The sequence below is a fragment of the Muntiacus reevesi genome, chromosome 3 (assembly GCF_963930625.1).
Source record: "Muntiacus reevesi chromosome 3, mMunRee1.1, whole genome shotgun sequence".
NCBI lineage: Eukaryota > Metazoa > Chordata > Mammalia > Artiodactyla > Cervidae > Muntiacus > Muntiacus reevesi.
The window spans coordinates 30888534-30912091 of record NC_089251.1 but is presented as its reverse complement, the minus strand read 5'-3'; the positions used below and the strand labels follow the sequence as shown (position 1 = coordinate 30912091).

At 42.5% G+C, this 23558-nt stretch overlaps 3 protein-coding genes across 8 annotated transcripts in view; 2 read left to right on the top strand and 1 right to left on the bottom strand.

Moving 5' to 3' along the window:
* The window catches only part of ADCY3 (adenylate cyclase 3), an 82616-nt gene extending 81302 nt beyond the window's left edge, over positions 1 to 1314 (top strand). For all 4 annotated transcript variants that reach the window (XM_065928677.1, XM_065928676.1, XM_065928678.1 and 1 more), the window contains 2 exons: positions 391 to 515; positions 1082 to 1314. In XM_065928677.1, coding sequence (XP_065784749.1) covers positions 391 to 515; positions 1082 to 1264 — 308 coding nt within the window. In that variant the 3' untranslated portion in view covers positions 1265 to 1314. The remainder of the gene's footprint in view (positions 1 to 390; positions 516 to 1081) is intronic.
* Positions 1315 to 1654: 340 nt separating this feature from the next.
* Positions 1655 to 15216, bottom strand: CENPO (centromere protein O). Of its 2 annotated transcripts, XM_065928680.1 has the most exons (8): positions 15091 to 15216; positions 14712 to 14821; positions 13299 to 13456; positions 6166 to 6283; positions 5217 to 5476; positions 4132 to 4303; positions 3241 to 3404; positions 1655 to 1854 (listed from the first exon to the last, which is right to left on the bottom strand). In XM_065928680.1, exons 2-7 carry the CDS (start codon positions 14755 to 14757, stop codon positions 3268 to 3270), a joined length of 891 nt encoding a protein of 296 aa, XP_065784752.1. In that variant the 5' UTR covers positions 14758 to 14821; positions 15091 to 15216; the 3' UTR covers positions 1655 to 1854; positions 3241 to 3267. The 2 variants fall into 2 exon arrangements, with proteins under 2 accessions (XP_065784752.1, XP_065784751.1); XM_065928679.1 differs by lacking the exon at positions 1655 to 1854 and having other exon boundaries at positions 2042 to 3404.
* PTRHD1 (peptidyl-tRNA hydrolase domain containing 1) lies at positions 15197 to 22916 on the top strand. Of its 2 annotated transcripts, XM_065928682.1 has the most exons (3): positions 15197 to 15522; positions 18212 to 18343; positions 18897 to 22916. In XM_065928682.1, exons 1-3 carry the CDS (start codon positions 15271 to 15273, stop codon positions 18903 to 18905), a joined length of 393 nt encoding a protein of 130 aa, XP_065784754.1. In that variant the 5' UTR covers positions 15197 to 15270; the 3' UTR covers positions 18906 to 22916. The 2 variants fall into 2 exon arrangements, with proteins under 2 accessions (XP_065784754.1, XP_065784753.1); XM_065928681.1 differs by having other exon boundaries at positions 15243 to 15522; positions 18212 to 19059.
* Positions 22917 to 23558: the final 642 nt, after the last annotated feature.

Below are 23558 nucleotides of genomic sequence, written 5' to 3'. Positions count from 1 at the left end.
TGAGTTTGTCTCCCTTTCCAGGGAATCTTCTGTCACTTCAGTCCGGCCCATTAGGATTAACGTCACCCATCACACACTTCTGGGGAGGGGGGTTCTCAATTCTGGGCAAGGTCACAGGAGACTTGAAGTACCAGGTGGGTGGCAAGAGAAACTGGCAACTTCTGCACTAAATTACTTAGCACAGCAGGGTGGCTGACATCTGCTGAGCACAGTGAGGATGAGAAGACTTGATTTCTGTCCTCTGGGAACTCAAGAGTCAGGCTTGATGAGATCGGGTTATATAACCAGGAGCTTTGTGGCTGGAGTCAGGCGGAAATTCTTGAGAGGAGCTGGTGGCTTCTGCGAGCTCAGCTTGGGCTGAGCTCAGTTCTGTGCCCCACCCCACCCCAGGAATGAACAAAGGAGGGGTCCTGGCTGGGGTCATTGGAGCCCGGAAGCCACACTACGACATCTGGGGCAACACAGTCAATGTGGCCAGCAGGATGGAGTCCACAGGGGTCATGGGCAACATCCAGGTAAGTCCAGGGAACAGAATCAGAACAGGGCATGTGTTGCTGGGCACTGCGGCCTCTGTTCTGTGGGCCCACAATGTTAAGTGGGTAGTGTTGCAGTCAAGAGCAAGAGTGGGAAGAGCTGCCTCAGTAGAAGGGAGGAAATATTTCAACTCTATTTGCAAAATGTAGGTTTAAGTTTTGGGTAAGAACATCCTGCCTCTTGATGTGAACTAGCTGATATTTTGGGCCTCCAAGTGCTCCCCTCAAAACCACCTGATCTTTGTCACTGGGATCTAGCAGGAAAGCTCCACAAAAAAGGCAAAGAGGACAGAAAAGCAAGATACAAGTTGCCAAACAAGGTGACCTATGGCTGACCTCCTGAGAGAGCAGGCAGGAAGGCTACCTGCGGGAGAGAGGAGGGCTAGGCAAACCTTCTCTCCACCCCCAACCCACCACCATCTGTGCCCAGGCTGAAGGGGACAGGAGGGGAGCCCTGCAGGCCTGAGTGTGGGAACTGTGCTGGGTGCCGCCAAGCCCCTCAGCCCAGGCTCACTCTCTAACCCCAGGCTCTCGGTTCTCCTCTGTAGGTGGTGGAAGAAACCCAAGTCATCCTTCGAGAGTACGGCTTCCGCTTCGTGAGGAGAGGGCCCATCTTTGTGAAAGGGAAGGGGGAACTGCTAACCTTCTTCTTGAAGGGCCGAGACAAGCTGGCCACCTTCCCCAATGGCGCCTCAATCACACTGCCTCACCAGGTAGTAGACAACTCCTGAACAGCCTCCAGCTCTACGAGAACCCAAACGGGAGGGAGTTCATTTCTGGGACTCAAAGAAAGGCCTCGGGAAAGGACATGTGACCAAGTCCCAACAACCCAGGCTGTTGAAGTGCACACTCACATAGACTTTAGGTTTAAGAAATCTCCTTCAGCCTTCTTCTGTCCGTGGACGTGCAAGCTCTGAGGGTGGCCATACTATTCCTCAGTGTGCCTCTAGCTTCCCCAGAGTAGGGCTCAGAGTCATAGTACTGGAACGTTCCTTCCAGAGCCCTAGGTCTTACCAGCCCTCTTCCACCCAGAGAGGCCACGGCCACTGTGAGTAGAAAGGGCTGCCAGGGGAGGAACAAGGCTGCTGCCCCCGTGCCTGGCTGGGAGCACGGGTGGAGCAGCTCTGCTTCAGATGAGGGCCGCCCGCTGGCCACCACTCGCTCCCCAGCTAGAACCCGGAAGCAGTGCTTTTCACTCTGAAGACCTGCTTGTCTGTGGTCCGAGTTAGGTGAAATGGCCCTTGTCCTGATAATCTTGAAAGGTTCTTCTGGAACCCGTCACCTTAGTCATGGGAGCAGAAAGTGCAATATTTCCTTTTACCTGGTGGGAGGGAGGGAGGGAGGGAGGGAAAGGGACTTTATTTCTGAAAGAAAAAATATATAAACAGATCTTCTACATTTATATTTTTAACTTTCTGTTAAGAAAACACTCCAATATTGCCTTGCCTTTTGAGCTCTTGCTACAGTCGCCTTTGCTACTGCTTAAAGAGAGAATTTACAGGTATTGATAAAGAACAAGACTGTTTTATTAAAAGCTTTATTCAACTTGAATATGATCATTTGTGCCAATTCTGTTAACAGCCCTCATCTGAGAAGTGCTTTGCTCTCTCCCACATTGGTCCTCATGTGCCTGGAAGGCAAGAACTTAAACTACAACCTCCCTCTCATCCTTAGGCTGCTTCCTTCTAGATGGTGGTCCAAGCTGGCTCAACCATCCCCCTGTGCTCCTCTCAGAGGTACCTGTGGCACCCACACCTGCAGGTTGCTGCTTGGCCATCAGCTCTAGGACAGGACCATTTTAGAGTGGGGCCAGAATGCAGCTCAGGATTTTGGACAGTAAGGGTAGTGATGACTTCTATTTGTGACTTGGCAAGTGACAGGTTTTCACATCCATGCACTGGCCCTGCACATACTCCCAAGGCAAGGAACAAAAAAAGCCAGCAGAGCGGAGGCCATGGTTATGTGGAGAGGTGGTTCACTAACTGGACTAGGAGAGGATGAAAACAATTGCATGGCCAGGGCCTGGAGCTTACAGAAAAGGGAAGAGATAAAGGAGAGGGGTCCACTTCCTTTGCAATGATCAAGGTATGAGTAGACTTCTGATCATGAGCTGACTCAATATATTCAGTGCTCTCCCAACTTGTTTTAGGAAACGACATTAGATACATGCAACCCCAATTACTCTATCCGTAGTACTCACACAACATTCTTTGTAAAACAGTGGCCGAGAATATTCCACTTCAAACCAAAGATTAACCACCCTTCCCTTCTTAATTATATGATTCATGTCATATCAGGAACCCTGAGAGTTCTAAGAACTTTCTTCTCAAAAGTCACAAATAAGAAAATGAGACAAAGTTAGCTGAAGGTTTTATAAAAGCTACATAATAACTCTTCAATTAAATGGTAATACTCCCTCTCTCACAAAATGCCTTCTGTAAAAAAAATCTTATTTTCGGCTAAAACATATAATTAATCTCTCAAAAAAAAGAGATGATTTTGAGCACTGGAGCAAGTGACCAGGCAATTTTGGAACCTATCCAAAAATGCCAGGGTCAACAGACCCAAACTTGCCCCTGACCATCCTGATAAGGTGGGTGTCTGTTTTCACTCCAGGGATGGTCCCCAGGAGAGGAGTCTGAGCCTTTCAACAGTTTTCAGTTCCCAGGACCTTGCCCGCAAGTGTGGTCAGTACTCGTTTACTCACTTCTGATGTGTTCCCAAAGAAAATATTCTAGGAGAGCAGGCTTATATCCAGCTTTTCTCCTTTTCTTGCAAATGAAGTAAACACCTGATGTAGGGGCTTCGTAAGAAACAGGTTTTCATGGTCTGCTCGCTGTTCTTCCCACGTACTGGGTAATGCTTCCATCCCTGAAAAAAAAAAGACAGGATCTGTCAATCTCACTTAGCGCAACTGAAGGAATCAGAATCTAGAGCACTAATATTTGGGACCCATGGAGCTTTTTTTTCGTTTTTGGTCTGGAGCTGAGAGAGGCTTGCCCCTTATTGGTCCAATGAAATTTTGAGACCAGAAACTTAGACTCTGCCCAGAGAAATCTAAATCCTATGATGTGAAACCTGCCTCCTAAAAACATTTTATCCTTTTTCTCGTTACTGTCCATTATGTAATGTTTAACAACAGAAGTCTCAGCCATCCCTGAAAAATTCCCATTTAGAGACCAGTCTCTGCAGAGCTAAGGGTATGCTGACTTGTCACATCTACTTGGTTTCACAGTGAAGCAAGTCTAGGCTTTCGCCACCACAGTGACTCTATGATGCAACCTCATCAGGTGTCTAAGAGGGGTTTCCAATGAAAACAAATCATAAGCTGAAAGAACTCTGGTGGCGGTGGACTAAGCAAAGGAGAAAGAAAAAGTTGGATAATTATGTTTACTACTTAACAAAGAGGAGAGGAAAAACTGGCAGAAATAGGGCAGATATTCTTGGTATCTTACTATTTTTCGGTTCACAGTATGGAAATAGAAAATAGTATCTCAACAGGACCAGCTGATACAATCTCACTATTTCACTCTGATTCAATCATGTGAAAAACACAGAGCATATTGTAATTTCTTCCTGGAGGCATCCTTCCTCTTACCTTGAGAAGTAACAGTGACGTCAGTTGGAAGGGTTGTTGTGAGGTCCTTATACAGCAGTCTAGCACAAAAGGGGAAGGACTGACCTTCCAGCTTCACTTTGTAAGTAAATGACAGCAAGTTGCACAATGAGTTCCTCTGCAAGGGCCCCACAAGGAAGGCTGCAAAGTCACTCTAATGGGGATGGGGATCAAAAGAGACACAAAGTATATGACAATTACAGCTCCAAAGGCAGTTAAGTGGTTATGACGCATCAAACATGTCTACCAAAAACAGGGCCCATTAATTAAATCTCAGAAATAAATGAAGGATAGAGAAAGGCCTGAAAAAAGGACAAATGATAGAGATTGAAGATAATTAAGAGTTGGTAGCAGCCTAGAAGGCCTGTAGGAAGCACTTACTAAGTCAATGGCCAGAGGCTGGGGAGACACTATTTCTGCTAAGAACTCAGGGGACGTCACATTTTTGGCTGAAATGCTTCATGTCTACATTCACATGTCACTATCTAGCTGATAACGAGAAGTTTCGGTCATTCCAAATGCACAGAGAAATGCTAAGCTTATAAGAGTCACTTATTCCCTGCTTGCATTCATTTCCTTCTCCCCCCCCACCCCTTTTAACTGCAACCCTAGCTCAGTTACAACCCTAAGAATGCAAGCCTGAGCTTAGGCAAAGATGGACAGCATTCCTCTATGGCATTTTCAGAAACCATTATTCTGCTTTGCACCTAGTCCCAAGGCTCAGCAAAGATACCTGGAACACAGCACGTCATCTACTGGACCTCCACTGAATTAAAAATAAAGCAACTGTACCCTACCACTTTGTGAGAGGAAGGAAGGGTCAAGTATAAAAGCCTGAGAATCACCATGCATGAGTAAATAATCCCTTCACCAGTACCAATGCTCAACACCATCCAGAGTTTCAACAGAAGAGGAGGTGGAAAATAGCTTGTGTGTAAATAAGAAATGAGCATTAGGACGACAACAGTCAAACTTCTGGCTTGGAATTATGAAGCATTCTAAAGTACAAAAGAACATGTCCCTTCCTTTCAAGTCTATCTGGGTCAGGTATCTGAGACCACAGATACCTGAAGTCGATCTGCCTGGTACTTCCTCCCCGAGTAAGCATTTAGGTATTCGCAGAGAACAAACAGGAAGTGCTGAGTATTAGTCTGTAGGTATTTTGCAGATATCTCTTCTAGCGGAATGAAGACTGGAACCGAATGGTGATGTATCCAAAGTGGTTTCTCCATGACAAGGTCCACAAAGTAGGAATCCAGCAGGTTCCCCTCGAAAGCAGTGCTGATGCAGACACAGACTCCTCGGCTGGTCAGCTTCCCGCTGATCCCTGGGACAAGTAAGACAGTGCCTTAAGGGACGTGAGGCAAAGGCAGTATCCTGTTCATCTGTGCATCCCACGCCCCTCAGCTCCGCCTAGTACACACACCATACGCTCAAATGCTCACTGAACGAATGTCTAGACTCTTTCTTCTGACCTTGACTTACTTTGAATCTGTGTTCTTAAAACCACAGAATGGTGGGGGGAAAAAAATATTCTAAGTAACAAATTATTGAAGAAGAGATTTTGAAATTTTCCATTTACCTATGGCTCCTTTTTTCCTGAGTGTCAAGTAACTTACGGTAGTACCCAGGTCTTCTCACAATCCTCTTTTGATGCAGATAATAGGTAAGTAAGTCCTCATTTTAATGGTGAAACAGAGACTTGAGGGGTTTAAACTGTTTGAACAGTGGCATCAGGCAAACCAGCTGTACAGAAACTCTAGCACACGATTTAGCACGTGGTGAATCACTACAATGAACAGCCTAAGCCAGTCACCAACCAATCTGCTGCTGCACAGGGGCCAACTTTGCAGGTAAAGCTTCCTGTGAAGAGCATGCCAGTTCTGCATGTGTATGTCGGGGGGTGGGGGGCAAAATTCAGTGTTAATGAAATAGGTCCAGGACTAATAACACATCTTGCAAACTGTCTCACTAGAGAGGAGACTCAGACTGAAACAGGTCAGAAAAATATTATACCTGTAAAACGATATGCCTGCAGAATGGCTTTCACGTTTTCCTGTTTTCTCTCCAAAATTTCTTGCTCACTAATCTCTAATGTTTGGTCAGGTTCGACACTGGCAGTAGATGCTTTAACCTGCAAGACATGTAGCAGATCAATCTAGGTACAGAGGCATAATAATAGTCCCATGCCCTCACCTACGTGGGAAAAATGTAAATGCAGGGTATTTTTTTTTTTTTATTATGTTATGAATCAAGAAATGCTACTGTGGCCAGCCAGCTGGTGCTATGAATTCACAGTAGACGAGGAATCTTGTGGGTTATATACAGTACCAGGAATCAGAAGTACAAACTGTGCCAGCCTGAAGAACAATGCATTTGGCTGCAGTATACAGTCTTGTGAGAGGATAAAGAAAAAGAGGTAAGGAAAGCCTAGGGTAAGCAAAAACAGCTGTAAAGAGGCAAAGCTGGGAAAGTTGGGTCAGACTGTGCAGACTTTCAAGTGCCAGGATGAGAAATACTGATTATAAGTCGCACACTGTGAGCCACAACCCAGTAGATGCTATCAAACTAACTCCTTCTAAGACAACTACACAAGCTGATGAAACACCAAAAAGAAAGGAGCAATCATGCAAGTAAACAAACAGAAAATGGCCCGAAGGCATCAGAGAGCCACCAAATTAGCCCGACTGAAGACTAAAGATAAATGTGGAAGTTAGTTGGGTTTTCCCCCTCATAGTCTTGTTGATTTCTATCACACAGCATACAGGCCAAATAGAAAGCTGCAGGCTAGATTCTGCAGCAGTCTCACAGGGCCAGGGCAACAGAAACTGGAGATTGAGGTTACCAGAGCAGACTTCCTATGGGCCAAGATATAGAAATGGGAACCCAACAGGCTGCATGCCTCCAGGCGTAACAGAAAGAAGCTGCTGAAAATCAAAAAGCTAAGCAGATTGTGGAGGTCAGGGCCTGCCAAAGAAGATGGATCTTAACACATCTGTCCAAGCACACCCAAGCTTTCCAGTAAGGCCTCCACAAAGGCCTCCACCCTTCAAATGAGGGCAGACCAGAAACAGATGACCTCAGCTGGTTGACAGTGATATGCTCATACACTATCTGCCTGTCAGAAAAAAACTGGAAATTCTTTCTGGAAGAAGACAGTATAGTTCAGAATCCCTATTTTTTTCAAACACTACCCATCACTGAATTAAAAAGAAAAATTACCAAGCATATTAGGAAAGAGGAACAGATGGCTGAAAACCAGAAGGAAAAAGAAGACAACAGAAGCAGATCTGAGGGGATTCAGCTATTTGAGTTATTATCAGACATAGTCATTAGCACAGATTAAAGGACGGAAAATTCATACCAAAGGGCTGGAATCTATTAAAAAGAATCAGATGAAAATCCTGAATCCAAAAAATACGGTTACGGAAATCAGGAATTCAACAGGTTTAAAAGCTGACTGGACACATTAAGAAAAGTAGAAAACAGGTATATTTTCATAGCTAGATTAAAGCAGAGTAAAGATATAAGAGAGCTCACAGTAAAAACAAAAACTCCACACATGGAAGCCCCAGAAATAAAGAAAAAGAACAAGACAGATACATTACTTGAAGAGATCCCGGGCAAATTCTCCAAACAAATGAAAACTGCAAGTGATTACGGAGTGCTGTGACACAAAGCAGGATAAAGAGAGAAAATCAATCCCGGCCACATGATGATGTGAGACTGCTAAAACCCAAGGGCAGAATCTTAAAGGCAGCCAGAGGAAAAAACACACATTATATTCAAACAGGAAGACTGACATCTGAAAGAAACAACAGAACCAGAAGCCAATGAAAAAATGTATTTAAAGTATGAAAGAAAATAAATTTCAACCTATAATTTGAATATCCAGCAAAAATATCCATTTAAACATGAAAAACATAGTGAAATAAGGGTGCTTTCAGACAGACAAAAATAGAGAATTTTCATTTCCAGCAAACCAACACTGACAATGGTACCAAAGGGAGCTACTTAAACTGAAGGAAAATAATCCCAGATGAAAATATGGAAATGCAATATTAGAGAGCACTGAAAAGGGTAAATAGGTATATAACTTTATAGGCAGAGTGACTGTACAATGAAGTGTTTCATAGAGCTTAATACATGTAGAATTTACACACGACAATAACAACATGAAAGGTTGTATGTGTGGGAAAGAAAAGATGTTAGGTTCTATAATTATCTATGAAGTGGTAAAGGTACTACACTGAAGTATATTCTAGTAAGAAAAACAAGCCTGTTTTCTCAAGGATAATCACTAAAAAAAAAGCTAAAAGTCATATAATTAACAAGCTAATGGAGAAGTGGACTAATACACAAAAAGTAGCAAGAAGAGAAACAAAGAACAAATAAAACAGTAACATGATAGACGGAGATCTAGATATATTGCTTTATATCCTTTAGTCGCTCAGTCGTGTCCAACTCTTTGCGACCCCATGGACTGCAGCCCACCAGGCTTCTCTGTCCATGGGATTCTCCAGGCAAGAACACTGGAGTGGATTGCTGTTCCCTTCTCCAGAGGATCTTCCCCACCCAGGGATCCAGCCCTAATCTCCTATATTGCAGGCCGATTCTTTACCGTGTGAGCTACAGGGAAGTTCTAGATACGTTAGGAATCATTAAAAGTTTATGGACTAAATAATTAAAAGACAAAGACAGCCAGGCTGGATTAAAACTAACTATATGCTACTTACAAAAATAAGAACTTTTGAAGTTATACTTGACAAAGTTTGTTTTAAGGCAAGAAGTTTAACTAAAATAAAAGGGAACATTGCGTAATGATAAAGTCAAAGTCACTCAGTCATGGCTGACTCTGCAACCCCATGGACTATACAGTCCATGGAATTCTCCAGGTCCGAATACCAGAGTGGGTAGCCTTTCCCTTTTCCAGAGGATCTTCCCAAGGCAGGGATTTACTCCCGCATTGCAGGCAGATTCTTTACCAGCTGAGCCACCAGGGAAGCCTAAGAATACTGGAGTGGGCAGCATATCCCTTCTCCAGCAGATCTTCCTGACCCAGGAATCAAACCAGAGTCTCCTGCATTGCAGGCGGATTCTTTACCAACTGAGCTACCAGGGATAGCTGATAATGATAAAAGGTTGCTGCATAAAAATAAAAGGTTTACTAACCAGGAAGATAAAACAATCCTAAATTTATCTGTACCTACTGCACAGCAGGGCTTCCCTTGTAGCTCACTCGGTAAAGACTCTGCCTGCAGTACAGAAGACCGGGGTTCGATCCCTGGGTTGGGAAGATCCCCTGGAGAAGAAAATGGCTAACCCACTCCAGTATCCTTGCCTGGAAAATCTCATGGACACAGAAGCCTGGGGGGCTGCAGTCATGGGGTCGCAAAGAGTCGGGCACGACTGAGTGACTAACAGTTACTTACTTACTAATTCAGCAAAACTGAATTAAAGGGGAAAAAATGTACAAATCCACAATCATAGTACCCCATTAGTTACCCCAGTAACTAATAAGTTGACAAGTAAAATAGTGAAGAAATGAACATCATGATGAACACATTTGGTCTATTTGATATATATTGAGAATACAGTACCCAAAAATGTAAAATCCACATTTAATGAACATGGAACATTTATCAAAATTCACATGATGGGTCATATTCTTCAATCACAATGGAATTAAGCTACAAATCAATAACTAAAAAAATTACTAACAAATCCAATTTTTAGATATTACGTAGTATACTTCTTAAACCGATGGGACAAAGGAGATATCACAATGGAAATCAAAAATATTTTGAATTGAAATGATAATGAAAACATATCAAAACTTGCAAGATATAGATAAAGTCATGTGCTATGAATATTTGTGTCCCTCAAACTTCATGCTGAAATCTAATGCCCAATGTGATGGTATTTGGAGGTAGGGCCTTTCGGAGGTGATTAGGTCATAACTGGAGAGCCTTGTGTCCTTATAGTGTCTGGAATTAGTGTCCTTATAAATGAGATGCCAAAGAACTAGCTTGCCCCTTGTGGCATGTGATGTTACAATGAGAAGACCATAATCAAAGAGGTAGTGAGGGGGACTCCCCTGGTGGCCCAAAGGTTAAGAATACACCTGCCAATGCAGGGGATGCATGTTCAATCCCTGGTCTGGGTAGATCCCACATGCCGCAGAGCAACTAAGCCCAAGTACCACAACTACCAAAGCCCATGTTCTGGAGCCTGTGTGCCATAACTAGAAAAGAAGTCACCACAAGGCTGTGCACTGCACCAACGAGGACCAAGTGCAGCCAAAAATAAAATATTCTTTTAAAAAGAGGTAATAAGTCCTCAGACACTAAACTTGCCCGTGTCATAATCCTAGACTTCCCAGCATCTACAACTGTGAAAAATAAATATCTGTTGCTTATGAGCCATCTAGTTTACATATTTTTGTTATTGTGGCCCATGTAGATTAAGATAGTATGCTTAGAGAGAAATTTATAACTTTAAACACATACAGAAGAAAAAAAAAGATTTAAAGAACAATTACGTATTCATCCCAAGAAACTAGAAGATATATGCCATGTACAATGACTGGAAGGCACAATACTATAAAGATTTCAACTCTTTCTAAATGGATGTATTGATTTAGTGAATTAAAGGAGGCTTCTTTTTGGAAACTGATAGCCAATTCCCAAATTTATGGGAAATTTGAGGGGCCAAGAATGGCCAAGATAATTCTGAAGAGTAAGACCTAAACTGTAGGAATCAAAACTTTTCAGTAATAAACCTCTGGCACCAGCACAAAGACCAACAGACCAATGGAACAGAATAATTCAAAGATGGGCCCGCAGTGGACCCAATACAATGGGGAAAGAGTGACCTTCAAGCAGTGGTACTGAATGAACTACATACCCATATGGAAGAAAACAACAAAGTGTGACCTTCAGGGATTTCCCTCATAGTCCAGTGGCTAGGCCTGTGCACCCCCAATGCAGGGAGCCTGGGTTTGATCTCTGGTCAGGAACTAGATCTCATATGCCACAACTACAGATCCAGAGTGCCATTAACTAAAACCTGGCACAGCAAAATAAATAAATAATGCTTTTAAAAAAGTAGTAGTATGACTTCTATTTCACACCATGTTACACAAACATCAATTCCAGAGGGACTGTATTTCTGAAAGTAAAAAGTAAAATAAAAACTTTCAGAAAGTAACAGAGAACATCTTCATGTTCTTAAGTTAGGCAGATATTTATTCAAAGGAAACATGAAGTTAGATTCTTAAATCAAACCTCATTAAAATGAAGACTTTCTCCTCAACACAAGTTGTCACTGGAGAGTGAAAAGGCAAGTTAGTCTTTAAAAGAAGATTTGGAATACAGATACACAACAAGGTACTTCTAACCAAAATGTGTAAAAAATTCTACAATTTAATAAGAGATATATGACCCAATAAAAATTCTGCAAAAGTTCTGAAAAGTTCATTTCATAAAAGAAGACTTTCAAGTGTCCAAAAAAGATACTTAAAGAACTCAAATTAATTCACAGTGACTTACTATTACACTCTCACTAGAATGATAATTTTTTTAAACTGACAGTATCAAGTATTGGTAAAGATGCAAAACAACGGAAACCCTATATACTGTTGCTGGTAATGTAAAATTAATACAATCAGTCTCAAATTCTGTTTGACAGTATTCACTAAAGATAATCCTTGTACCCTGTGATCCAGCAATTCAACAGAAAAGTATGTATTTTTACATCAAAAGATAGCAACAAAAATACTGCATTATTCTTAGTACCCCCAAAGTGAAAAAACCCAAATAATGTAAATGTCACCAACAGTTCAATCAGTAAATAAATTGTGGGATATTTTCTAAAATGGAATAATTATATAGCAATAAAAAAGAATGACCAGGGGACTTCTCTAGTCGTCTAGTGGCCAAGACTCCGTGCTCTCAATACAGGGGTCCTGGGTTCGATTCCTGCTCAGGGAACGAGATCTCAAATGCCACAACTAAAAGATTCAACACAACCAAATAAAATAAGTACATATATTGTTGCTGTTCAGTCACTAAAAAGGACCATAGCATGCACCAAAGTGGATGAATCTCACAGAGAAATCAATCCACAAAAGAAGACAGAGAGAACAGAGTTCATACTTTTTTCATTTATATAAAGCTCAGAAACAAGTAAAACCAGGGTATGGTAACAGAAACTAGAATAGTGTTACCTTGAAGGAAATGACTAGGAGAATGGAGGAGGGAGACTTCTCAGGTACTGGTAATAGTCTACACCTTGATTTGTATGGTACCAGAGTGTGCTCATCTCTATAAAAGGATCTTTAGATTTGTGCACTATATACACATATTTATCTATCTATATTAATAATGGATACAGATTTTTTCTTTACTAAAAACAAAGAATCAGAAGGAGGAGGAAGAGAAGAAATGGAGACGAGAGAGAAGAAAAAGAAGGAAGGCTGAGGACGGTTGTTGACAATGAGCAAGAAAACTTGTAATTTAATGAAAAATGTAGTATTTTATGAACATTTTCTTGGCTGTGCAAAATTTATTGGAAAATATAAATATTAGAAGAGAACCAACTAGCAGACTACTACAATAATCCTACCATCTAAATCATCTGGTAAATATTAAGAACCATGTGTATAATGTACAAGCTACGGTAAGAAAGAGGTGGAGGAGGGGGGCACAAAGACAATCTAAAGAATTTGACAGGTTTTACTAACTGGATCTGGGCTAGAGAGAAACCATAAAAGAGGGAAGAGTCAAAGTTTACTGTGAAGTTTCAAGTTGGGTGAAAGATGATTCTAGAAAGATGGTATTAATGACAAAAGTACTAATGACTCAAGTCTGGCTGAAACTGAGGTAAGAGGCTCATGTCCAGAGAGCAGGTTAAGACAGCAGGTTAAGAGACTATTATGAATTCACCTGGCCCATCAGTAAGGCCTGCCAACTGTTAGATGATATTGATATCAGCTGACTCTATAGGTGTGAACACTTGAGGAATCAAGGGCTGAAACTGCTCCAGTTAAGACCACAGGTAAAACATATTATTCAGATTTGCTTATCCCAGATCATGTTAGGTTTTTACACTCCAGGAAAGCCTGCCAGTATCGATCACACTTTACTCACTCTGGCTTGACGCTCTTTCACTTCAACCCTCAGGTTATCTCGCAGACGTTCCAGTTCATGAATCCTGGCTTCAAGAGCCTGTGCATCCTGTGGCTCTTCCAAGTTTTTATGGGATTTGCTCACTTGAGTCTCCAGTCTTTCCAAGTGTGCTAAAACACCTGAGGGAAGTAAAAAGGAACTTTCAAACAAAGCTAAGGATTTCTAACTCCAGGAACAGGAAGCACTTCAGGGAAGAACAGATGGTGACCCTTTCCCCAGAACTTTGTGGTCGGTTAAATTGTAGACAACAATTGCCAACAATTTATAAGACAAGAGGAGCTGACAACAGAAGTCAATGGTAAAAAAAAAAAAAAAAGAAATCAATGGTCAGCAACCTCTTAGGGCAGAACACTGACATACACGTGGTTCCTTACTAGGCCACCCTTCAAAAAGGGAATCATCTAAATATAGCTAATCTCAGTTATCTGTGATAATAGTGACCCAGAGGAAAACAGGGTCAGAAAAAGTGTTTTTTTTAATTGAGTTTTATACACGTTTTCCCAAAGTGGTAATGCATAACTATTTGGATTTAGACATCCATAGACTTGAGTGAGTATTCTGAAGCCCTGAAAAGTATCAGGAGCATAGAACTATAAAGGTACACACTCAGAGGAACTGTCCACCAATATTACTGGTTATTAGACAGGAAAACAAGCTCACCAATGGATAGAAACTCGGGCAATCTCAGTTTCCAAGAGACTAAAGATCAATATAGTTGAGGTCCTAGTTTTAAAATGCTAATCAACTCTAGCAATGAAGCATCTGCGAACATTTCCTACATATTAAGACACTTGCACTAGATCCTTTACTTGCAAAGCATAAGAATTAAAGCATTTATATCTCCTATACATTATGCATCTGCTAAATGCTTCAATGAAAAAGCATTAAAACAATTACTTATCTAAGTTCCACAACCACCATCACAGTGCTATTATTTTCTCCATTTTTCAGATGAAGCAATCAAGGCAGAGAAAGGTAAAATAACTTGCCCAAGGCCACAATATTTATAATGACACAGCCAGACTCAAACGCAGGTCTAACCAACACCGGTCACTGCCTGGCATGGCCCCTTCCACCGGAGTAATGCGGGAAATGGACCCCCAAATGTTCTGAGAAGAAAAGAAGGCTCAGTGGCTAGAATTGCAACTCTGAATACAAAAACATTTAGCATACTACTGCATGCAACCTACTGGTCGACAAAGGGAAAAGAGCTTAGGAATAAATAAAAGTCATTTTTCTTGCTCCAATGATCTCAGCTGCTCTTCCGTGTTAGTTTCGTTCACCATCCTGCTCCCAAACTTCGGGTTAGAGGAGAAACGGGCTTTCAGCCTGAGAATTATTTTGAGGAGTAGTTAAATGTGAACCTTTGAATACCTCCGCGAGACTCGCCGTCTTGTTTTAAAGTATTTGCCAGCTCCATCTCCTCCTCAGATTTTCAAAGGCCTTCCTAGAGAAGTTGTCCAGGCACCAGTAACTGAGTTATCCTTGTGGGCAAAAGAAAATGGCAGGAATGTACTCACACTCACGACAAACCCACAGGGCCGGCCCACAAAACGCAGACACGCACCCCTGAGCCCCGACACCCCAAGGGTGTTCGCTAGGACGCCCCTTCCCTGACCCGCCCGGCCCATCCCCGGTCCGAGTCGGTGTCTACCTCCCGGTCCTTGCGCGCTACCGCGGCGCCACGCCTCTGGATCCCCTCTCTGGGTGTCCTCGCACACGGAAGGGACTGTTAAGAGGCCGCTCAACCTACCACCCTGATCAGAGTCCGGTCCGCCACTGGGTCTGTCTTTCCCTTTACCGCCTCTCCCAGCCAGGGTCAAGAATTCCCGCCATCCTCGGCTTCAAAAACCAAGCCAAGCGGTCCCAGCGTGCTTTGCGCTCCTGCCGTACAAAAACATGGCAGCGCTCAGGGCCCCTCCCTGATCCCAGCATGCACCGCGGGGTAGGCCCGGCCTTTCAGTTGAACAGGAAGATGGCGGCCTCTGGCGGAGAGCCGCAGATCCTGGTACAGTACTTGGTGTTACGAAAGGATCTATCACAGGCTCCGTTCTCCTGGCCAGCGGGCGCAGTGGTCGCACAGGCCTGTCACGCAGCCACCGCGGCCTTGCACCTTCACCGCGACCACCCGCACACAGCCGCTTACCTCCGGGAGCTAGAGCGCATGCGCAAGGTGGTCCTTGAGGTGAGGCACTAGGCAGAGGGGTGGGACCTTGAGGACGTTGGGCCGGAAGTGGGTGTAGTTTTGAGTCCCGGAGCCTAACATCACGGAGTGGAGTGGTTGTGGCATGTGGGGCGGGGGTGGGCGCCTAACATCATGCAGTGGGTGTGGCGTGTGTGTGTGTGGGTGTGTGGGTGTGTGGTTGGGGTGGGGGGATGGCGTTTAACTTACAAGTTTTCGAAACGGTTCTGGGGCTTGAGCTACTGCCCGGCGAGCCTTACCTAGACGGGGCGGGGCCTGACGGTGTGAAGAGTGGACGCCCGGCCGGTTATAAATGCGTCCCTCTTAAATAGATGCCTGTGATGGCGGAGGGCTTTCTACCCGCCTTTCTACCTGAGCGCTGGGCTGGCCCTTTTAATGGCTGTGCTCAAAAGTACAGTCTTTATCCCTCTCCGAAAAACCGATCCAGAATCATAGGGACTCAGGGTTCCTTACTATAAGTGAAATCAAACTGAAGCATTTACCTGGGTCTGACCCCAAAATTTGAAAATAAACGTGAACCCTAGTGTGATTTGAACCTAGCATCAGAGGTAAGGTTCTTTTTACAGATGGCCAAACAGATCTTACCCTTACCTTCTGTCAGTTCTGCCTTTAGAAATGTATCTTAAGAAAATAACAAGATGCATCTAAAGAGCATTGCACAAAGATACTCATAGGAGCGTTTTATAATAGTAAAAAATGTGGAAATCATTAAATTTCCAATACGATGAGTTGGCTAAACTTCGACCCTGATAATGGATTATTATGAAACTAGCCTAAGTCGTGTTTTTGAAATACATTTAGCTGGCGTGGAAGAGTGCTCATGACGTGGTGCTCGTTGAACTATAGTCTACATACAAAATGATCCAGATTATGATAGGAAAAACTAAATACATCCAACTATTAAATAGTGGAATTTTGTTTTTTTAATAATGCTTCTCTCTCTTTTTACTTTTCTACATTAAGCATATATTTTATAATGAAAAAAATGATTGCTTTCATTTGAAAGCAGCTTTCTTCTCATAAAATTTATCTTAATAACTGAGGTGGAGGGTTGGGGTAATTCCTTCTTGGCTAGCTGGCAAAAGCATTATTTTTTCAAGAGAAAACTTGCTGTTGAGTGTTGAAACATCAAATAGTAACCTGCAGGGAGAAGTCCTGAGAATCTGTAAGGCAGAAAAGAAACATAGCTTTTCCTTTGGATTCTTTTTATAGGACTTTTATAGGAAGACTTCAAGAAATCATGTGGTTCGGACATCTCCCTCTCTCTTGCTCAAAAGTAGCAGATAAAAATATTTACCCCTTTTCTCAGATGAGACATCTGAAGCTCAGAGATTAAGTGACTCCTTAGCTGTGACTCAAGAAAGGGACTTAGGAGTCACCACTGATTAAATAAAGGTGCTCCCGTAACCACAAAGACCAGTAAGATATAAGACAATAAACTCCAGTTACTGAGTGCTTACTGTGTGCCAGACACAGATCTGAGCCTAATTTCACTGAATCTCATTACTTCTAGGAAGCATTATCATCCCATTTTACAGGGGGGAAACAAAGGCTCAGTTAAGCCATACAACTTATCAGAGATCACACAACCAGTAAGTGATGCAAAGTTAAAGTGTTCGTCACTCAGTTGTGTCCAGCTCTTTGTGACCCCATGGACTGTAGCCCCCAGGTTCCTCAGTCCATGGAATTCTCTGGGCAAGAATACTGGATTGGGTAGCCATTCCCTTTTCCAGGGGATCTTCTCAACCCAGGGATCAAACCCAGGTATCCTGCATTGCAGGCAGATTCTTTACCATCTGAGCCACCAGGGAAGCCCAGTAAGTGGTATAGCAAGGGTTTGAACTCACTCTAGCTTTACTGTGCTGCTCCTGTTGCTGAAGAAGGAAGGAAGGGAAGTCAATGCATTCTTCTTCAGTATGCCCAAAGGACTCAATAGATGAAGAGTAGCAATCCTCTAATTATCTTAGTGACTTCTGCCTTTCTAGGCAATTTATATATATATATATATACACACACACACACACACACAAACACACACACACACATATGTATACCTTATGCAACTTAACACACTAGTGATCTTTATTTTCTGAGTGATAGCTTTACTATTTCCTATAATGGGATTCAGCATGGGTGATAAAGATGATGAGAAACAATTTCAGAAGGACAGTGGAGAATCATTTGCCCACCATTGAGTTAACAAGGGAGAACTATCCCAGCAGTAAGAAAATCCTTCTTGGTTTGTGTGGACTAGGGTGGAAGTAGGAGGGAGGTGGAAGTGATGTGATTTTAGAAAGCCTTTCAGTAGTCAACTCTTCATGTCAGAGCTGGCCGTGGGATTAGTGATGGCTGTTTAGGCACCAGAACTAGGAAATGCATAGAGCATAATTACTGACAGCACATTCCCTCAGCATCTCAGGAGGGGAGAGAAAAAACTCCATTTTATACACAGGAATATGAAACCTCACCCCACTCCCACCCCTTCAGAGAGTGAATGGCAAATGGAGCGATGAAGCTGTTGCTTCTGGAGACATTCTCTACAGCGCCTTCTTTGGTAGAGCTGTTCCTGCACTTTCAGTTAAGAGGAGTCCCCCTTCATACTTTTTTTTTTTGCTTTTGCTTTTTGTCATTTCCTAAGTGGGCTTTTCAGTCTGTGTTCTGCTCCTTTTAGGCCCCAGATGAGACCACCTTAAAGTTGCTGGCAGAGACGCTGCAACAGAAGAACATTGACCACAAACTGTGGATGGAGCAGCCAGAGAACATCCCCACTTGCATCGCACTCCGTCCCTACCCCAAGGAAGAAGTGAGCCAGTATTTGAAGAAATTCCGATTGTTCAAATGACTGACATTGTCCATTGCTTTGTGTGTTTGAGTATCAGCTGTATCCAGAAACTGCATGCCGTCCATCCCTAAGCACCGTGTACTCCTTTCAATGACGACTCCCTCTTCCTTTTAAATTATGGTAGTTTTTTTTTTCTTGGCCATGCCGCATGGCTTGTGGGATCTTAGTTACCCAACCAGGGATTGAACCCACACTCTTGACAGTGCAGAATTCTAACCACTGGACTGCCAGGGAATCCCCAAATTATGACAGTTTCTTGAAGGTCAAACACATGTTCATATTAAAGTTGTCATTAATAAGTATTTCCTCTTACTTTTAATTAATAAGTTTAGATGGGGAAGGTAGGTGAGTAGCATTATCATCTATGGGTCTTTGCTCAAATAGAAGATTTGGTTAGACTTCTATATAGGGTCAAGGAAATGCCCTTACTTTTTTGTTAGAATTAATATAGTTCTTTCAGTCACCCAGGTTTAAAACTTAGCCTTTAAAGTCCTTGTCTCTTATTCATTTTCAGGTCTCATAATCATTGAATCTAGGACACCATCAGATTTAAGATACACAGTGATTTTTACCTGTTGTTAAGAAAGAAGAAATGCTCCAGTCGAGACATACAATTAACTGAAAGATATATTCCAACTTCAAAGATATAAAATTTATTTAATAAAATATGCCAAGTACCACATCTATTTTCTTATAGCTTCCAGTGCCACAGCCCTGAGTCGGCTCTCATTTTCCTTGTGGGTGTCCCACTGGTCTGCTCACCTAGTGTATCCTGGTTACAAGGTAGCAAATGTTCTGCCACAAGGTTTATGTAGGATCACTCAGCACCCTCGTCAGTATAGGGTCCTACTTGCCCGTGGAATAAAGTCAGGATTCCTCAGCTCAGCCCTTAGGCCCTCCGTGGTTATATTTCCTAACTAACTTTTTAGGTGACTCTTCAATTCCCTTATTCAAACTTGATGTATCAATAAAGACACTCCAGTTGCTGCCCTCCAGTCTCTGGCCTGGGAGTCGAATGTTAGGACTCTTCTCCTCCCTTGCCTGCCTCTGGATGTAAGCTGTTTCTGGCTCAAGTGCTACCACCTTCACAAAGTCTAGCCCAGCCACAAATGATCGCACCCATCTCTGAATGTTTATATAATATAGGCAGGGTCAGGGGCATAATGGAGGACTGGCCTTGAACAGGGAGAGAGGGAGAAAACTTTTTTGAGACTAGAGGAGAGGGAGTGGGGTAAAGTATGAATATATGTAAGTTTATAGTGGAAGAAATACCTGTTGACTTAATTTTCCTCTACGAAGTGGGAAGCATCTAGTCTTCCAGAACAGTGAATAAACTTTCTGAGCCCCTTATTACATGGCATAACATAGTGGTTAAAGCTCAGACTCTAGTGTCAAACAGCCTGGGTCCAAATCCTGGCTTTCATACATTTCAGCTGTGTGAACTTGGGCAAATCACTCAACTTCCCTGAGTCTAGGCCCTTCATCTGTAAAACAGGGATTTACAGGAGTGCTGTGTGGATTAAATGTGTCAGTGTGTACAAATCCTGTGGAACAATGCCAGGGCACTCAGTGCCAGAACCTGAGCATAAAAATGTAAGACACAGCCCTCAAGAAGCTTTCAATCACGTAAGCCGGTTGTCTAACTCCTTTTCTATGAAGTGATGCCATCCACTCCCTGTTACCTCCCTTGAAGACAACTAGGTAAATGTTTCCAAATGATAGTGAATTTTTTAAAAATCCATATATTTTTAAAATTCAAATTCTGCAGTAAGACAGTGATACAGTCAGAGACAGTTGAGTGTCTATACAGTTGAGAGATAACAGCTCAGGCAAATGCCTAAAGCAGCTCCCAAGGGAAGAAAGGACAGGCACTCAAGTGAGAGTACAGTAGCAGGGAAGCAGCAGCCTTCCTTAGTAGAATCAGCTAAGCTTATTATCATCTGAACTTGATTGGAGGTTCTCAAAGTGTAGTCCCTAGATCAGCATCATTTGGGTACTGGTTAGAAATATAAATCCTGGGGCCCTACCCCAGACCTACTGAACTGGAAACTCTGGTCCCAAGAAGCAGCCAACCTAAAATGTGTATGATGAATGTGTGTGATTTCAAGTCAACACATTTGCACACCAAGTTTACAAATAAAAAAGAATTTTTTCTCCAATGGAGCAAGCTTGTGTTGCTAGACCTAGAATAGGCAGCAAGTCCTTGAAAAGAATCTATGCTTTGGTGAGTTTCTTACATGTCAAAAAACATCTGATTATGAACAAACTGCTTCCATAGTGCTAATCAATTTGACAATTTTGTGATCCAGGCTGTCTTGTCTCAGGTTACTGATTCAGAAAGGCTTAGACTTGCCCAAGATCAAAGTCAGTGGCAGGACTGGGGTTGAAAACCAGATCTTTCGTCACTCCAGTTTTCTCTTAACCTCTTATAGCTGGTTACTCATTTGATTTTCAGCCATGTAGATACTAATTGAGAGTGGTTTGAAAAGGGGTCATGAGTAGTTCGAGTGCTAGGAAGAGCTGTATGTTCCATTTTAAATTGGTTAAATGACATTCCAGATTATAAATCAGCCTCCTGTGACTGTGATCTGTGTGACTCTGTACCCTAGGGATCAATTATCACTGTAGGAGCTGACAGAATTCAGCTTGTGAACGTGTACAGCTGAGGATCAGCGCCTAGGTCATTGCTTCCCACAGGGCTGGCAGAATGCAGAGGGCTCCCCCACGGGGCATATTACAGTCACCTTTTATTGTTGTTTAATCAACGTATCTTCCCCACAGATTCTGAGATGCCACCCTAGGGGTGTGCACTGCTTCCTGGTTGAGAACTGTGGCAAGAGTGAACCACTGTTGCTGACAAGAAGGTGTTAGTGTGGAAAAATGGCTGAAAACCACTGCCCTCAGCTACCTTGGCCTCACAAGTTTTAGCCATCCTCTGAGATAAGTCAGCACAGCCCCAGCTTCTACTCTACCTTGAGATCCAGATATGGAAGGTCTTAAATGCTGGCCTAGGCCTAAGTTTTCGCTTTGGGGGCTTTTCAAGGGCCAAAAAAGTGGCACCCAAGTTCTGAACCTAGGTTTTTGAGAAATAAGATAAAAAACAGATGAAGAAAAAAAAATATCATTTTTACTATCAATAGGTTAGACAATAGAGCTTTATGTGACCCCTGAATGGGCTTGCTACTTTCCTGTCTGAAGGGAAAGCAGATACCAAAGTTTCTGCTTCTGGTCAAGGGAAGAAGTAAAGAGAGAATAATAAATCCCCCACATTCAATCTGCCAAACTTTGATTAGTTCCACCCAAATGAGAAACATGGACCAAAAGCAATCATCACCAACTAGGCTATTCATTCAACCTGCATGAGGAAGAGCAAGGGGTGGAACAGCAGACTCCATATGAACATTATGTTTATTAAACTCACTATATAAAGAGAGGAGTGGGGAAAAGGCATTCCACCTTCTCCCCAACACTGGATGTAAGTAATTCTGAAGAAGAGCTAATGAGTCTTCCTCTAAGAGGAAGACTGTTCTGACAACAGGTTCAAGATGGATTTGCTTGGAATGGGGAGGAAAGTTGGGACATTAGTAAGGACAATGTATGAAATTAGGCACAAGACTGATGATGTGGTGGCAAAAGGAAAACTGAGCCATAAGAAATATGGTGTTACTTCCTTACAGTACAAATGGAAAGAGCAAGGCAGGTGACAATCCCAGAAGACTTGAGATTAAAGCTGAACCCTGCTACTTCATGGTTATGCAATTTGGCCTCTGTTTCTGTATCTGTGAGAAATTCCTAATGGGAATTAAACAATCAATTCAAATTTAAGGACCAATTTAAACAAAAGCACTCTCTAACACCGCACAATTTAGTGTGCGATTTAATGCAATCATTATAATCAATGTTTTTTTTTCCTCATTTTATTGCATTATGGAGATGTCAGATCAAGACCTTGCACTGTGCTAGGACCTGTAGTACAATAATAGCAGTGTGCATAGGTATCTCTGACTTGCTGTCATTGACTATAAAGGGAAAGCTTTTAAACTTTCACTGTTAGGTATGTTGATTTGTTGAAAGTTTCAGCAGATCCTTTGTTTAGATTAAGGATGCTCTTTTCTGCCACTGCTAGGCCAAATTAAAAAAAAAAAATTCATATATATGTGTGTTTTTAAAAAATCAACCACTTTTTTTTTCATTTACTGAGATGACCATTTTTTTTTCATTGTTACCATGGTGAATTGCAGTGCAAGATCTCAAATATTGAACCATCTCTGTCCTTGGAATAAACCCTACTTTGGCATGATGATTTAGTATGAGGGAGATGGCCTAGTTAAGGCACCTGGGTTCCAGTTATCGTACCGTCTCATGGCTTTAAAAACTAATCATATGATGACTTCCAAATTTGTATCTTCAGCCCCAGCTACTCCCCTGAATTTCAGCCCCCTCTATATCCTATAGGTTTCACAGCTCCTGTGGGATGTCTAATAGGAATCTCAAACTTATCATGATAGAAAATAAACTTGCCTCTTTTCCCCCATCCCTGTTAATGGAAATTCCATCCTTCTAGTTGCTCAGGCCAGAAACCCTGGAGTTGTTTTTGATTCTTCTGTCATTTCACATCTGATATGTTGGCAAATACTGTTGTCTCTATTTTCACAATACATCCAGAACCTGACCACTTCTCACAATTTCCACTGCTACGATTCATCTTAGCAGATGGAGAAAATGGTCCAAGCCATCTTCTCTCACCTGTACTATTGCAGTAGGCTCCTACAGGTCTACCTGCTTCTGCATTTACCTTCACCACAACTATTCTCAACACAAAATCCCGAGTGATGCTTCCAAGACCCAAGTAAGATCATGTCATTCCCCTGCTTACGATCCTCCAATGGCTGGTCATCTCAGAGTAAAAGCCAAAGTTCTTATATTGGTCTACAAGGCTCTACCTCCTGGCACTCATTACTTCTTTGACTTCATCTCCTACTATTCCCCACATTCACTCTGCTCCTGCCTCAAGACTTTTGCACCTCTGCCCAGAAAGCTTTCTCCATACCATCACACAAATGCCCCCTTCTCTGAAGACCTGACTTTCCTGTTTTAAACTGCAAATACTTTCCTCCAGGAGTATTCTCTATCCTTCCTTTCCTACTTAATTTTTCTTCACAGCACTAATCAGCTG